The sequence below is a fragment of the Bubalus kerabau genome, chromosome 14 (assembly GCF_029407905.1).
Source record: "Bubalus kerabau isolate K-KA32 ecotype Philippines breed swamp buffalo chromosome 14, PCC_UOA_SB_1v2, whole genome shotgun sequence".
Taxonomy (NCBI): domain Eukaryota; kingdom Metazoa; phylum Chordata; class Mammalia; order Artiodactyla; family Bovidae; genus Bubalus; species Bubalus kerabau.
In genome coordinates, this window is record NC_073637.1 from 4,089,625 (window position 1) to 4,103,019 (window position 13,395).

The following is a 13,395-nucleotide window of genomic DNA, read 5'->3' on the forward strand; positions in this document are numbered from 1 at the left end:
GTTGGTCTGTGTTTTCCTGCCTGGTTTTAATCATAGAGACTTTCTAGTGTGTGTTACGATCACGTCGTCGAGATAGAGCTCACATTGTCGAGATAGAGCTCACGTTGTCGAGATAGAGCTCACGTCCCCTACAGATCCCACTCCGACGTGTGTGCTCCAGTGGTTTTCAGGCTCCTCACGGGGCGACCCTCCATCACCGCCAGCAAAGCCCGGACCTCTGGTCACGCTGGACCAAGCGCCACGCCCACGAGCAGTCACTGTCCGTGTCCCGCTCCTGCAGACCCGCCTGTCGTGGGCGCTTCACAGAAACAGGGCGTTGGTGTGTGGCCTCTGCGTTCGGCTCCCCTCAGTCAGCGAGACATTTCCAGATTCACCGTGTCGTAGCGGTGTCGGCCCTTCTTTCTCTGGTGCTTCTTATCTGCTTGTTTCCGTGGTGTCTTCCTGTGTGGACGCTCTGGGCTGGCTGGGGTTTACCTGGAGGGGAGAGCGACGTCTTTGTGAGCAGTGCCGTCCTGTCTGAGGATGGGGGTGCTGTCCACATGATCCGCTCCGCCTCGGTCGTCGGAGGGACCGCCGTCTCGTGTGGCCTTCGTTCCTGGACCTGTCCTCGCTCGGGTTGCTCTGGTGACTGGGGTTCCCCTCCAGCTGGCACCGGTGAGTTTACCTGCAGCTGCTTGCCCAGCTCGTTGCTTCTGCGAGCTTTAACTTGTGTTGGCATTTCCATCGCTGTCGTGCCGTTAGTCCCCACTTCTGTTTCCCACGGAGCAAACGCTCGTTTTAGGATTAGCGGGTGTTTCCCATTTTAGGAAATATTTTTGATTGTCTTCATCAGGGATTCTGCTGATGCTGTTTTTAGTGTCCGTCTGTGGGGAAACGTGTAGCCTTTCCTTTGGGTGGATGTGGTGTCATGTTAATGGGTTCCTAAGGCGGAACGTGCCCTGCATCCCTAGAAAGATGAGCAGGTCAGGACTGAGTTTTGTCTCCTGGTGTGGCATTTAGTGTCTGGCAGCATATGCGAGGCCAGCGCTGGTGTGTAACTTTCCCGAGTCCTGCACTGTGCTCATCAGGTTTCTGTATTGGTGTTACTGTATGTGCCTCACACAAGGGTCTGGAGGTTGCCCTGCTCCGTCAGCACCCTGGGATAATGTATGGAGCTCTGGAAGTGCTCGGCTTTGGAAACGTGGCAGGATCCCCCACAAAGGCCTCTGGCCCTGGCGTTTTGTGGGGTGGTTTTTATGAAAACTTTCTATTTCTTTTATCCAGATTTGTCTCTTGACGCTTTCTGTCTCCAGGGCGTCACCTCTGGTGAGCTCCGTGTCCCTCAGATACTGTCCGTCCCGACCGTGTTTTACAGTTTCTGTGTATAGAGGTTTGAAAGCAGGGCCTTAGTGAGTCCCTCAGGCGTTTGTCTGGTGACCCGCCGCCCTTTTCATTGCTGATACTGTGTCTCTGGTTTCTCCCCTCTTTTCTTTCAGCTCTTGGTGGTCTCTTTTGTTAGTACTTTATGGAAAACAGGATTTTAATTTGTAAATTAGTTCTATTGTTTTTCTGTTTCCCGCCTCATTAATATTAACTTTTGTTTATATTCTTCTTTCCTTGTGGTTACTTCTGAATTTTTTGCTCTTTTCCAAACTTTTGAGTTAAGAATGAAGTCCATTTGATTCCTTTTTTTTTTAAATGCATGAAATATTGAGCATTTTGACTTTTTGTCTGGTAACTGCTTTAAACACGCTCTGCTGATTTTCATAGGTAATATTTTCACTATTTTTTAAAAGAATTTTTTCAGTTTAATTTTTTTTTCTTTCTTCAAGAGTTGTCTAATAGATTGTTTTTGAGATGGGAGGAACTTCTTAGTTTCAGAAAACACCTTAAGCATTTGTGTGTGTCATTTCCCTGCCGATGCCGGCGCGTTAGAGCTGCTTCCCATAGCCGTGGGGTCCCAGTGCCCCCCACGAGCTTGCTGTGGCCCATCACTCATTTACGATTTCTTTACTTCCTTTTAGTAATGTGCGTTTTCAGTTTTCGATATACAGATCTTACACCTTTCTTGAATATGTTCCTTAAAAAATATTCTAGTAGAGTTATTAGTTTGTTTTGAACTTAAAACTCCTGGACAAAGTAACTCTAGTTTTGAGAACAGTCGCCGTATTAAGAGGAAGCCTCTGCTCCACCAAGTTCTGCACGTGTAGCCGTTATCCCGTGCTTGCTCCCTCCCCTCCCTCTTTGTGTTCATGGGCTTGTCACGTGATCCTCTGGACCGCCCGGCAAGCTGCAGACACGATGCTCCTGACCCCCGAATGCAGACTCCCTGTGTAACCCCAGGGCTGGTGTCAACAGCAGCGTTAACAGCGGCCAGCACTGGGGCCTAAGGTCTTCCTGGTGTTCCCGGGAGAGGCCTCGTCAGTGAGCCCAGTGACACGTTTCTCCACCAAATGAAATCCAGGATCCCGTTTCGTTTTGGGGGTGCCATCTCCTTGGCCTCCTTGAACCTGGATGGTCAGGTCCTCCGTCTCTCCTTGTCTGCAACGCTCACACGGGAGAAGGCTGCAGGTCGGCTGTTCTGCGGGCCGTCGCTTAGCCGGGTGTGTCTCCTGTCCATGTGGTCCTTCGTTTTTGGCAGGAGGGCCTGGAGAGGCTGCTGTCTCCTCCTCGGTGTCTGGTGGCAGGGGCAAGTGAGGTCTGACCTGTCCCCCACTGCATGACCCAGGTCCTGGGGTCAAGCCGACATCCGTGAAGTTTCTCCTCTGCAGAGCTGTTCTTCCTCCACTTTTAATTAGTTTTTTGGGGAAGGTTCTTTGAGACTGTATGGATATCCTGCTGTTTATGGGACTCACACCCAGCAGTTCTCAGGCCCGCTGGACGTTCTTGCCTGAACGAGTTACTATCATTCCTTGACCTGTCTGTCCTCTCTTGTGTTGCTGTGTGACTGGGGTGTTCCGTATGAGTCAGTCCTCGTAAGGACGTTGCTTTCCCAGTTGTCAGCGTCTGCTCTGACGAAGAGCTTTTTCCTTGTGTGTGTTTACAACCACATGGACTCATGGACTTTCACTTTACTTCTTTATTACAAGGCTATAACAGGGACTTGCCTGGGGGCCCAGTGGCTAAGACTGAGCTCCCTATGCAGGTGGCCTGGGTTCCACCCTGGTCAGGAAGCTACCGCGGCAAAGATGGAAGACCCCCTGTGCCGCCACCGAGACCTGATGCAGCCAGATAAATCAATACACGATAGGTGTTTTTTAGAGGCTATAATAAATAAAAGTTACAATCTTTTATTACCATCGTCATTTTTCATGCTCAAATTGTCGCAGAGTTGGCCAGTGGAAGGAAGCCTTTCGGACTGGCCTCTGGGCCCTTTGGCGATGGCCCTGCCTTGCTTTGATCACTTCCTTGCTCTTTCATGTAACAGAATGATCTAGGCTTACCTTTTACTCTCTCTGCCCCAGTCCTGGGATCAGCCATTTCTCCAAGTAGTCTTAATTCCTGTCTGTGAAGAATGGTGTTTGTAACCGAGAAACATGTGCTCCCGTTGGTCTGAAGCATCACGCCATCTTAGGGGACAAGGCCGGGAGGGTGATCGTCACGCTCACAGCTACGTGAGCGAGTGGCCCACACACGTCTGTGCGTGGTGCAGACTGCGGCCACACGCAGCCTGCCAGCTCCAGCTGGCGGGCGGGTGCTCGCGGGGGCCTGGTGGTGCGGGAGGTGTGGCCGTGGGCTGTGGGAGGACCGGCAGAGAGCTCTGGGGCAGGCGTGGGGAGCACTTCCGCCACGGAGGGAGCGCCTTGACCTCGACCCGTCTGTCTGTGAGACCATGGGTGAGTTGCTTCCCCTCCCTGAGTTCAGTTTTCTCATTTTAAAAAGTAGGGTCTCAGGGACTTCGCTGGTGGTCCAGTGGCTAAGACTCTGTGCTCCCGATGTAGGGGCCTGGGTTCAACCCCTGATCAGGGAACTAGATCCCACGCGTCCCAGTGGAGGTAGAGGAGCCCACGTGCTGCAGCTGAGGCCCTGTGGCCCCGACGTCTTCTCCCCAGGACACGGCAGGCGTGGGGCCCGGTGTGCTGGGTCTCCCCTGACACCCTGCTCTTCATCCTAGGGTCTCCTAGCTGCTCTGGCTCCAGAATACTACCGTATGAAGCCACTCTGGCGGGCCCGAGGGTAGTGGTCAGTGGAGGGAGATGGGCCCGTGGGTAGCGGTCAGTGGAGGAAGATGGGCCCGTGGGTAGCGGTCAGTGGAGGGAGGCGGGACCATCCCGTGGATAGCGGTCAGTGGAGGGAGATGGGCCCGTGGGTAGCTTTCAGTGGAGGGAGATGGGCCCGTGGGTAGCGGTCAGTGGAGGGAGATAGGCCTGTGGGTAGCGGTCAGTGGAGGGAGATGGGCCCGTGGGTAGCGGTCAGTGGAGGGAGGCCTGGGTCTAGCCCAGGGAGGGCTCTGCTGTGGGGTGGATCACAGTGTCCTCCGGGCCCTCAGTGGGCAGCAGCCTGGGCCACTGGGCCTGCCTCGCAGAGATGTGGGTGGGACTGGGCATCGGTGTTGCTGCTGCTCCGTCCTCCCCGAGGGCAGCGCTTCGGTCTCTGAGTAGCGCAGCCTGGGGCCTCCTGCCTCCCTGAAGCCGCCGCCGCCTGGGTGGAGCGGAGCACAGAAGGAAGCAGGGCAGGGCTCCCCGGCAGCCTCCCCGCCAGCGCACCTGGGACCAGGTGAGCGGAGGGCGTCTGGGTAGGGGGCAGGCCGTGGCTGGTTCTCCCTCTGACCGGCCCGGCCCGCAGAGCCTCTTCCTCCCCAGGCCTGCCTCCTCCAGGGAGCCTTCCCACATGCCTCACACGGAGCGGGCCCTGCGAGGCCTGCGGCCGCTCTTGGCCCAGGTCAGGCGTTTAGTCCTGTTGCCCCAACCCCCTCTGCTTGTGTTGGTTCAGTGAATCGCAGAAACTTCACCGCACAGGAGAGTCGCATCCCTTGGAGTCGGGCTGATGGACCTGCCATCTTAGCCCCTCAGCCTGGCCCTGTGTCTGTGTCTCCAGGCCTGGCGTGTGGCCGGAGGAAGGGTGGCCGTGTCTGGGGGGCACTGGGCCGTGATGGCGAGCAGGCTGCAGCCCATGCCAACCCCTGGGTCCCACGGTGCCACCAGGGGCACCAGGTGCCACCACAGCTGGCTCCACCAGGGCTGTGTGTGCTGGGGAGGGGGGGCAGGACCGAGCCCTGTGGTTGCTCGGGGCTGGGCGGGGAGGGGAGACAGAGGAGGAAGGAGGGTGACCCCAAGGCGCTGGGTTGGGGATCAGGGGCTTGGGGCCCCGAGCTCGGCCATGAGGGTGAGGTCCCGAGGGCTGTTGGCAGGGACATGGCCAGGGTTGGATGGGAGCCGAGGTACTGGAGGAGGGGACTCCCAAATGGGTACGTCAGACCCCCGCCTCTGGCCTGGTGCCGAGGGCACTCCGAGGGGTGCAGACCAGGGTGGCGGGAGGTTTGGGCTTGGTCGGGAGGAAGGCTGGACGCACCTCCCTCTGCGGACCTGGGGGCCCCGCTCCTTACCCGGCCCCCGGGGTTCTTCTGGACTGGGTGGTCTCGGGCCTCTCCCCCATGTGTCTGGGGCCACCGGCCCTGACACGGCTGACGCGGGGGTGGACAAGGCGAGGGAGGCTGGGAGCCCTCGCTGTGGCCCTCTGGGGCTTGTGAGTGTTCGGGTGGGAGCAGGTGTGCAGGGGGCCCTCAGTGTGAGGACGCGTGCCTTGAGGGTGGCCTCCTCCGCACGCCTCCTCTGGTGTGACTCACCACCCTCCCTGGGGCTCCCTTTTTGGTACCTTCTATAGGGGGGGAGACTGGGTTCCGGCTCAGGACGGGGGTACCCGGCCAGGTGGGGCAGGCCGGGGACCCAACCGTGTGCTCTGCCAAGGCTGGAGGCGTCCTGGACGGGGAGGACACCTGCTGTGGTCAGGTCCATCACCACGCTGGGAGAACCTCACCGAGGCTGCAGCAGGAGCAAGATGCTGGGCACAGTGCAGCCCTCTGGGGAGGTCAGCTCTCCCCCACAGAGGGGCTGCAGGGTCCCAGTGCCCTTCTCCTGTTCTGGGTCAGCTCAGGCCTCCGGGAGTCCGAGGGCAGGAGGGAGAGCCCATCCTTTTCCTCCCTGTTTGCCCCTGGGGCACCCCCTCTGGCCTCCAGGCCTCGGCCTCCCACAGGGGTGCTGCTGTCCAGCGTCGCCGCAGGGCCCCGGCTCACAGACAAGCTCCTAGAGGTCTCTGACACGGCACCCTGATCCACCACGGGCGGGCGTGCTGCCCCGGTTCAGAGGAGAAAGCGGGACCAGAGATGAGAGAGCGGCTCGTGCCGGGCCCCGCCGGGACCCGCTGTCCATCCTTGGGGTCCCTCTGGTATAGTGTGGGGGCAGGGCCCATGCTGAGATGCCCCCGCGTAGACAATACCACTCCTTGTCTGTTGCTGGGAGGGTCCGCCCTGGTCTTGGGGGGCCCCTGGCCTCTGTGAGCCCCAGGCCAGCAAGAGAGAGCTGCAGGCAGAGGTCACAGGCAGGGTCCCCCCTACTGCAGCCTCGGCACTGGCCTTGGAGCCGGGTCGTTGGCCCCCAGCCTGGGCTGTGTCCAGGCGCCCCTTCCAGCCTGGCATCCTGTGGTGTCCTGCTGGCCAGCCGCTCCCTCCTCCGGGGCCTGGGGACTTTGTCCTGCGGGCAGGGCTGCGTTGCTGGGGCGTTCTCTGGCACCCCCGCTTCCGCTGGTGCCCAGGGGGCAGGATCTGGGCAGTCCAGGGACAGACAGTTCTCTTCAGGCTGTTGCAGGGGGCTGACGTCCAGGGTACAGCCTGGCGCCACCATGAGCCAGGGGCTTGAGGCAGAGGAGGCCGGCCACCCGGGTGGGCGGTCACGGAAGCTGCTCCGGAGAAGGCCTCCTGGGGAGTGGGCATCCCTCCCTGGAGTCTGCCCGGCAGTTTTGAGGCGGCCCGGGGCTCCTCTTGGGCACCCTGGCTCAGCGGCATCCGCCGGCCCTCCGGCCTGGCCCTGCTGCAGCTTCCGCCCGCCTGCTGGGCTGCCAGCAGCTCTGCTCCTCCCCCCGTGGCTGCCCTCTCCCTGGCCTCGTGGTGTGGACACTCTGGTGGAGAAGTCGGCCGTGAGCTGGCTGTGCAGGGTGGGCAGGAACAGTGGACGGGAGCCGAGGGTGCAGCCTGGCGCAGGGCAGGTGAGGGGTGCGGGGGGAGCCCCGGGGGTCCGCGCGCCCAGGCCCTTGAAGCCCAGAGCCCTGCCAGGGGGCCTGGGCAGCAGGTGGAGGACACGCTCTGGGTGTCCTCCGGCCGGGCTGGCTCTGTGGTCCCTGCAGTGGGTGGCCTCCATCTCCCAGTCTCCGAGAAAAAGCACAGGCCGTGGGAGACCGCAGGCTAGATGAGGGGCAGGCTGGGGGTCTTCCCTCCATCTCAGACCAGGACTGCCCACAACCCCTCAGCTGCCTGGACGTTGGTGGCAGCCCCTTGGCCTGTTTCTGCCCCTCAGGTGACCTGTGCTGTTGGCTGGTCACCGCAGTCCTGTCCAGCTGCCCGCCTGCAACCAGTCGCTGGGTGCACCCTCGGCTCGGCGGGTGCCTAGAGCTGCCCGCAGCCTCCGCCTGTGGCCAAGGGACCGCTTCACACCGGATGCCCCTTCTGTCTTCCCAGGGCTGCCCTGCCCCTTTCTCCAAGCTGTGGCTCAGAGGCTTGGCCCCTGCTCCCTGCTCCTGCTTGAGCTCTGCGGACCCCCAGGGTCTCTGAGAGCTCCTGTGGGAGCCCTTGCCACCCACATGGCCAGGTTCCTGGGGCCAGCCCTCCTGCCCACGCTGGACGCGCGCCTGGTGCACGGCGGGTGCACAGCTGTCCTGGTCCCTGCCCGCCCCGAGTCTCTTGGCCGCGCAGGACAATGCTGGGGGCCCTGGGTCTTGTCAGCTCAAGCCAGACACCCATGCAGCTGTGTTTCCAGGCCGAGCCTTCTGGAGGAGGATTTCACTGGGATTTTGCAAATTAAGCTTTAATGTTTTAAAAGTTTCCACGCATGAAATTTAGAGAGAGAAGGAGCGCTGCGTGCTTTATTCAGGGAGAAGTCCCCCCACCCCTGCCAGTCGCCTTCCTCCCATCCCGTGGCTGCTTAGGGTCGTCTAGGAGGCTGTTGACACTCTGAATAACACTTGTGTTGCTCTTCACTGCTCGATCTTGTTTCCACGTTTAGACGTTAGTTGTTGACTTGCAAGGTGAGGTCGCAGGGGTTAGGCTGCCGGGCGGGGTGGGCGGAGCCGGAGTGAAACCTGAGTTCCAGCTCTAACCTTCCCCTTCTCCCCTCACCTTGTTTTGTTTCCTCTGCAGGAAGGTGCGGCCCTGCGTCCTGTGAGAAGATGTCTTATGGATCCATCGCGGGCAGCAGCGGCCTGGGGAGCCGCGGCCCTTTCGGGGGGCCCTCCCGACAAGGCTATCAGCCCCTAGGTAAGGGCAGCGCGGGCATGTGGCGGGCAGCCGGGGTCGGCAGGGGGCGCGTCTCCACTGTGTTACCTTGGTAACCATGGTAACTGCAGACGGATTCTGTCCTTCTGACTTTGACCCCGGATCAGGGGTGACCCTGGCCCCAGATGGGCCAGGGTTGTTGGCGTGGGTCAGCACCCGGGAAGAGCAGAGTGGGAGATGCTGCCCTGCCTGGGGGCAGGTCCAGGCGTCCGCGGTGTCCCCTGGAGTCTGCAGGCGCTGGGGTACTTGGCGGATGGCCTTGTAGGTGCCCATGTGGACCAGGTGCTGCGTGTGGGGCACAGCCGGGGAACGGAGGCCCATGGGTGACGGGCGGCATCCTGGGCTCCACAGGGCGGGTCTGCTTCTGCTTTCAGGGTGCTGGGCCCCTTCCCATGGGCTGACTCTGCGGTCTGCTCACCCCCTAGCTCCCATCCCCCTACAGAGGGGTTTTTTGCCAGACCTGTGTCTGGGAAACTGACTCCAGGTCCTTAGGGATCCCTGGCAGACCTGACACTCAGTGAGTGTGTTTGTGAGCATGTGTGCTCACGGACTTGAAATGTGACGCAGACTCCCGGGGCTGGATCCCACTATCTTCCCCACCCTGGGGTGTGGATGGCGGCTTCCCTTGAAAGGAGAGGCAGACGCCTGGGGTGGATCCCACCGCCTTCCCCTCCCTGGGGTGTGGATGGCGGCTTCCCGGCTTGTCCTTGAGGTTTGCTGCCATGTCATGTCCTTGAGCAGACCCTGTGAGCATGTGTGTGTCTCTTGACTTTGCACAGTTGGATCAGCCTGCGACTTGCTGGTTTTGCCCCTGAGTCACGGCCATCCGCCTGGCAGCCTTTCCCTCTGCCTGCTCTGGGTGCTCAGTCATGTGCGAGGCCGTGGCAGGCACAGCGGCTCCACGGGGGACGGGCCGTCGGAGCGCCTGTCTTGGGCCCTGTGTTGGATACTGGCGCTGTCAGGACAGCCCCCACGAGAGGGTGGTGGTGGGGTGGGCAGCTCAGTGCCTGGTGGTCATGCTGGCCTGGCCCTGTCTGGTGGGCACCGAAGGGTGGTGGCCTTGGCTATTTGCCCGCCCATGGGCCTGGAGGGGCGTCTTCTGGTTTCAGTTTGCGTTTCCCTGGTATCTGGTGGGATCAGTTTTTCCCGTCACTGGGTGTTTGGGTCTCAGGCAACCCTGCGTGTTTTCCCTCCCATTTGTCTTGTTCTTGTCCATGGGCAAGGCCTCCACGTGTCTGGAGGCTCCGCTCCCACCGTGTTGGCTGCTCCTTGTGGTGCTGCTGATGAAAGCCGGTTTTTAACTACAGCACCTCTGTGTTCATCAGTCTTTCTTGTCAAAATGTGCATTTTCCTGTTTAATAAATTCTAGCACAAGGGTAATGGTTTTGCCTTTACTTTCTCTGAAGCTTATACAATTTGTTTTTCGTATTAAAGTCTTGCAATCACCTGGAGTTGATGTTTGTATACGGGGAGGGTGGAGTGATATGACTGATTGTCCCCGGGCACTTAACTGAAAATTCCCTCTCTACAGACCTGCGGTGCCAGGTGCAATAAGCACGGTACCTGTGCAGATTCTCTAGGTCAGTTTTTCTGTTTCTGTGCCGAGTCGCACCCTGATTTCCACAGTCATTCTAACTGTTGATACTGTTCAGGGCAGGTTGCTCCACTGCTGCCCCTTAGGCGCCCTGGGCACTCTGGCCTCTGTTGCTGCATGGACTTCAGAGCCCCGCCCGTCACTCAGGCTGATACTGGCCCCCACCCCGTGTTACTGTGAGGCTCAGCCGTGCCATCTTCACCAGTCTTCTGCCCACGAGACTGTAGGCCTCTCTGTTGACGGCTCTTTAATGTCTTTCCACAAAGTTTGTAATTTTCTCCATAAATATTTTATGTATCTTTCATTAAGTTGATTTTAACAAAAATGAAAACTTGTTTTTTTTTTTTTGCTAATTTTGTAAATAGTACCATTATTAATGGGACAGGTGCTTCCCAGCTGGTGCTAGTCGTAAAAAAAGACCTGCCTCCCAATGCAGGAAACATCAGAGATGTGGGTTCAATCCTTAGGTGGGGAAGATCCACCAGAAGAGGAAATGGCAACCCTCTCCAGTATTCTTGCTGCCTGGAGAATCCCCGTGGACAGAGGAGCCTGTCCATAGGGTCACAAAGAGGCAGACCCGACGGAGGCGACTTAGCACGCACGCGCATTAATGGAATGCAGCACCCATTCCGAGTCTTTGTTGCTGGTGCAAATGTGCACGCACGACTGGTTGTTCTAGGAAGGAAAGTGCAGGTTTTATGTAATATTTACATTTTATTTTTAAACTTCCTGAATGTGGGAAATTCCAAAGAGATAAGTAGACACAGTGGCATCATGAACCCAGCACTGGCCCGCTGGGCGTGGGGGTCATGCCCCGAGCTGGCCCAGTGCCACCTGCGCGCTCGTGACCCCCTCCCCCAGACATCAGCACGTCTCCTGTGTGACCGTCTCAGGGCGGGCCTCCTATCCGTGCCCAGATGTTGTCCAGATGCAGCTGGGGCTTCCTCCCACCCGCGAGTTCCGGGAGCCCCGCAGAGATGCGGCGTGTTTGGGCCCCCGTTGATGGTGCCTTTCCCGTCTTTCCAGGCTTCTGGATGCTTCCCTTTTAGTTTTCCTTTTGTCCCTGGATTTGATTTCTTGAAGAAGCCAGCTTTTCCCTGTGGAACGTAGTTGAGTTCTGTCCACTGACAAAGTCACTGACGAAAGGTCCTGCCACGTTGCTGAAGTCTTTTTTTTTTTTCTTTTTTTTTTTTTTAATTTTATTTTATTTTTAAACTTAACATAACTGTATTAGATTTGCCAAATATCAAAATGCTGAAGTCTTTTTATTAACTGTAATAATTTGTTGGGTCTTGAGTTTTCTGTATAGACAGTGTCATTTATGAATAATGACAGCGTTCACCTCTTCTGTGTCAGCGCTTTTATCTTTTCTGTGTTTTTCCTTCTGTCCTGAGCCCGCTGGAAGCTCCAGTTCAACTCTGAGTAGAAATGGTGATTGTGGCCTCTCATCTATTATTGTTATTTTATTTTCTATTATTATTATTGTTATTTTATTTTCTATTATTTTTTCCAGGCTGCACTGTGCGGCTTATGGGATCTTAGTCCCATGAGTAGAGATAGAACCCATGCTCCCTGCACTGGGGGCATGGATTCCTAACCACTGGCCTGCCAGGGAAGTCCCAGAGATTGTGTTCCCTTTTCTATTATTATTATATTTTTTTAGGCTGTGTTGTGTGGCATGTGGGGTCTTAGTCCCACTGATTGTGTTCTTTGTAAGTTTTTGGAAGAACGAGATTGCTCCTGTCTGGTGTCTGGGATTTCGCTGTGAAACCACCTCCCCCGGGAGGGCCTGGAGCTCCTCTGTGGACTGCCTGTTACTCATGCCGTCTGTGACAGCTGTCCAGGCTCTCTGCTTCTTCTTCGGTCAGCTTGCTGTGTTTCTGTGGGTGCATGTCTACTTTTCTGAATGTTCACGTTGATTGAAGTAGCACGATACGCAGTCGCATGTTATCCAGTGGGACCTAGGCAGCGTCACTCTGTGGCCAGGGGCGCGGCCACGAGGGCAGCGGCCCTGGTTCCAACCGCCTGCTCTGCTGCGATCCAGCTGGGCCCCGACCACCGGGAAATGGACAGGGTTAGGCTCCCCTCTGGCGGGGGGAACCGAGCGAATTAACAGGCTGAGCTCTGCCCTGTCCTTTCGCCAGCATCCTCGGCCCCCTCGGCCCCCTCGGCCCCCTCTTATTCCTAATGTTGTTTAATTGTTGCTCCCAATTTTCTTGTTTTGTCATCAACATCGACAGACTCGTGGCAGCTTTATAAACCCCTCCAAAGGGCTGACTTAATTTTCTGAATCTCTATTAAAAGCTAGTTTTAAAATCTGATGGATTTCTTTCTGCCCACATTTTTACTGTTTTCCCCCTTCTTTCTTTGAGTTGATGCTGTTTCATTTTCCTAACTGCTAAGATCATTCATATCCAGTTTTTATTCATTTCTGTTAAAGCATTACCATTATAAATGTCCAAATAATCATGGTTTTAGTTGAATCTCACAATTCAAAAATATATAGCATTTTAAAATTAATGTTTAGTTGTAAATATTTAATTTCCCTTGTGAATTCTTCTTTAACCCAGGATTTATTTAGAATTGTAGTTCATTTTCAAGCATGTGTATTTCTTCCTAGTTCTCTTTTGAAACTGATTTCTATATTAATTGCATTTCTGTCAGAAAAGTATCTGCATTTGCTGACAGCTGTTGAGACTGGGGCTGCTTCTGGGGTGCTGGGTGTGATTCTGGGGGTGACCAGCAGGGCTGCCAGGGAGGCAGGCTGGGGCTCCAGGCCAGGACGAAGGGGCTCCACTGAGACCCCAGGTGTGGGAGCAGCTGCGATTGCCACTGCCTGCCGCGTGCCAAGCCCTGAGTGTTACGGGTTACTCGGGGACCGTAAAGTTAATTATGCAGAGATTAGGGTGGGCTCTTGCCGTAAAGTCCCATCACAAATGCAGCAAAAAGCCACGTGGGAAGTTACTGTCATGTGAAGAACTCACATAAATGGAAGGAAAGCTCCCAGATCTGCATACGGACGCGCCAAGTCTGTGAAGAGAGGGGCGGCTCACAGACCGTGAGGAGGTACCTGGAGAGACGGGTGTGAACCTGCCCTTCTCCTGTGGCTCAGCGGCAGGGGTGGGGGTGGGCTCACTTGCAGGGGAGGGCACCCTGCTCCCTGCCTCCTCCGGACCCCCTCCTTCCCTCTGTCTCGGCCCTGCCACGCCTCTTTGTAAGGGAACCATCAAGGGATACTGGCAGAGATGTTTGCCGCAGGGGGTGTGAGGCAGAAATGCTGTTGCTCCCCAGCTCAGGGAGACAGTGTGATGGGCTGTGGTCTGGGATGGGGCATGAGGCC

General features: G+C 57.1%; 1 protein-coding gene across 5 annotated transcripts in view; it reads left to right on the forward strand.

The window, feature by feature from the left end:
• Positions 1 to 13,395, forward strand: part of TSNARE1 (t-SNARE domain containing 1) — a 118,809-nt gene that overhangs the window by 28,034 nt on the left and 77,380 nt on the right. For all 5 annotated transcript variants that reach the window (XM_055545682.1, XM_055545679.1, XM_055545680.1 and 2 more), the window contains exon 2: positions 8,327 to 8,443. In XM_055545682.1, the coding sequence (XP_055401657.1) occupies positions 8,356 to 8,443 (88 nt within the window). In that variant the 5' untranslated portion in view covers positions 8,327 to 8,355. The remainder of the gene's footprint in view (positions 1 to 8,326; positions 8,444 to 13,395) is intronic.